Source organism: Arachis hypogaea, chromosome 15, assembly GCF_003086295.3.
Source record: "Arachis hypogaea cultivar Tifrunner chromosome 15, arahy.Tifrunner.gnm2.J5K5, whole genome shotgun sequence".
NCBI classification, from domain to species: Eukaryota; Viridiplantae; Streptophyta; class Magnoliopsida; order Fabales; family Fabaceae; genus Arachis; species Arachis hypogaea.
In genome coordinates, this window is record NC_092050.1 from 9982115 (window position 1) to 9985158 (window position 3044).

Below are 3044 nucleotides of genomic sequence, written 5' to 3' on the forward strand. Positions count from 1 at the left end.
GAAGAATTACAGTGAATGGTTGAGGAACTTCGAAAGAAGCTCATAGCACAAACTCTTCAATTCTCTTCTTCTTCTTGTAGCTTCATTTTCTTTTCAAGATTCTTCGATTCTTTCTTTTCATTCTTCTTGTGAATTCGTTTTTCTTCATTCTTCTCATCTAATTCTTGAACTCATCTTTCGAATTCCATCGATAGGGACTAATGAGATTTGTGTTGTCTTACACCGATTCAGCATAGACAAACATTTTCGATCAGCAAGATCAAAAGAAGAAATTTTTTTGAATCTACATCAACAAGATTTATTGGTTCAAATCTCAAATTAGGTTTTGTGATCAAGAAGTGATGGAACCTCGAACAAATTCGTCATTCTCTTTAGTGGATATATAGGCATTAGCTGCATTAGTGAATCAAATCAATATGATGAATTATTCAAATGCAAACAAAGCTCAAACAAATCCATCTTTAGACCCAGTGAGTCCTTATTCTTTACATCCTGAAAAAAATCTAGGATCAGTCATAGTTACAGTTACTTTGGTAGGAAATAATTTTTAAAAATGGGAAAGAGACATGTGGAGAGCGTTGAAATCCAAGAACAAGATAACATTTGTTGACGGCTCAATCCAAAGACCACCAAAGGATGATATGTTTTTTGAAGCGTGGGACCGTTGCAATACACAAATTGTTTCTTGGATTAATCATTCTTTAAACCTTGAAATTGCTCAAAGCGTAATGTGGATAAACTCAGCTGAGGAATTGTGGGAAGAATTAAGGTACAGATACAATAATGGTGATGTGTATAGGATAGCAGAATTAGAAGAAGAATTGTTTGCAACTAAGCAAGGAGATGTGTCAGTGACTACATACTACACTATACTCAAGTCAATTTGGGAGGAATTGGAGAATTTACGGCCAATTTCGAGCTGCTCAAGGTATCTTGAGAAGTGCAATTGTGAACTAAGCATAATGAGAGGTTACAAAGAAGAATCAGAAATAGTGAGGTTCCTAAGAGGTCTTAATGATCATTTTTCAACTGTAAGGTCTCAGATTATGTTATCGAAGCCATTACCCAAGGTGGATGTAGCTTTTGTGTCTCTTTTACAACAAGAGAGACAGCTGAACATGAACGAAGGAATGGAGGAAAAGGCGCTGCTAGTCGAATCCAAAAAATGATGTTGGTAATGCAAGCACAAGGGAAAGAGGTAGAGGCAGAGGGAGAAGAGGAGGTTATGAAATAATGCAAAAGCTGGACGAGGATCCAAACAATGTATATACTGTTGCAAGAATAGCCACTTGGCAGACACATGCTATAAAAGCATGGCTTTTCCCCTCATTTCAAGAACAATGGAGCCATGGTCAATAATATGGTTGCTGAAGAGAACAATGATGAAGTAAGTAACCAATCTCAAAGGAAAGAATTTGGCAAATCTGAGTCATATTTCACCTTAGAGCAAAGAGAGACATTGCTAGCTCTCTTGAACCAACAAGATACACACCCAATGCATAGCATAAACTAAATTGTTACCACAACTCTTCCATCAAACCAAGGTATCTCTTACATAATGTCAATTTCTATTTTCAATCCCAAATCTTGGGTCATTGATTTAGGAGCAACTAATCCTATTTCATATGTTAAGAATTCATTTCAAAAACTACATCCGATTCAACTTGTGTTAGTTAGCATGCTTGATGGCACAAACACACTGGTCAATATTGCAGGCACGGTTATGTTCTCTGATCAATTTTATTTGCTGAATGTCTTCTATATTCCAAGCTTTAAATTCAATTTGATATCAGTATCAAAACTAACATCAGATTTAAAATGTAAACTAATCTTTAATAAAAATGAGCGTGAAATCTAGGACAATACTACCAAGACAATAATTGGTGTAGTTGAACAAAGGAGAGGATCCTATGCTTTTGAGGACCTAATACCTATTTAAACTACATCACAAGCTACATCCACACCTTTAGCATCTATATTGTCTGCACAACACACACAAATAGAGTATTCTACACTATGGCATTTTTGATTAAGATATCTACCAAATGATATAATTGCTATTATGAAAAGGGAATACAAAAACTTGGAATTTTCAATTTGTAATAAGCCTTGTGATTCTTGCCATTATGCAAAACAAAAGCAGTTGTCTTTTATATCAAGAATCTCTAAGAGCATAAACATCTTTGATATTGTATACATTGATATTTGGATCCTATCAATACCATTTCTATTTTGAGTTTTAAATAATTTTTTACTATTGTGGATGACAAGAGTCGATTCACTTGGTTATACTTTATAAAATTGAAAAGTGAAGCTAGTAAATTAGTCAAGAATTTTGTCAAAATAGTTGAAATTCAATTTAGAATGACAATTAAAAAATTTTGAACTGATAATAGACATGAATTTAAGTTAAATAATTTCTATGCATCAAAAGATATCATACACCAAATCATTTGTGTAAAAACTCCAAAACAAAATGGTATTGTAAAAAAGAAACATCAACATATTTTAGAAGTTGTTAGAGCCTTGATGTTTCATTCTAACATGCTAAAAAAATTTTGAAATTTTGCAGTAAGACATTCGGCTCATGTTATCAATAGAATTCCTAGCGTCTTATTGCAAAATCATTCTCCCTATGAGATTTTAAAAGAAAAACAACCTGGCATATCTTACTTTAAGATGTTTAGATGTCTAAGATTTGCTTCAACAAAATTAGCACATAAATCAAAATTAGAACAAAGAGTTGTCAAATGTGTACACTTGGGTGTTAAAAAAGGTGTTAAGAGATATGTTCTATACGACATAATAAGTAGAAATATATTAATCTCAAGAGATGTATTCTTTTATGAAAATGTATTCCCATTTTCATTGGAAAGTTTAAAAACAAATGACACTATCATGAGTTCTGTGCTATCCACATTATACAATTTTGCATTTGATGATCCATTCCCTGAATCTCATAATAGCATTAATTCTCATGCATCACTATCACTTAATTAATTAGTTCCAATGCATCATCATGAGCATGTAATATCTGAATGCAT

The 3044-nt window shown here is 32.9% G+C and overlaps 1 protein-coding gene across 1 annotated transcript; it reads left to right on the top strand.

Moving 5' to 3' along the window:
• The first annotated feature begins 566 nt into the window (after positions 1–566).
• LOC140179097 (uncharacterized) lies at positions 567–1169 on the top strand. The gene has a single exon (XM_072217711.1). It carries the CDS (start codon positions 567–569, stop codon positions 1167–1169), a length of 603 nt encoding a protein of 200 aa, XP_072073812.1.
• The last annotated feature ends 1875 nt before the right edge of the window (positions 1170–3044 follow it).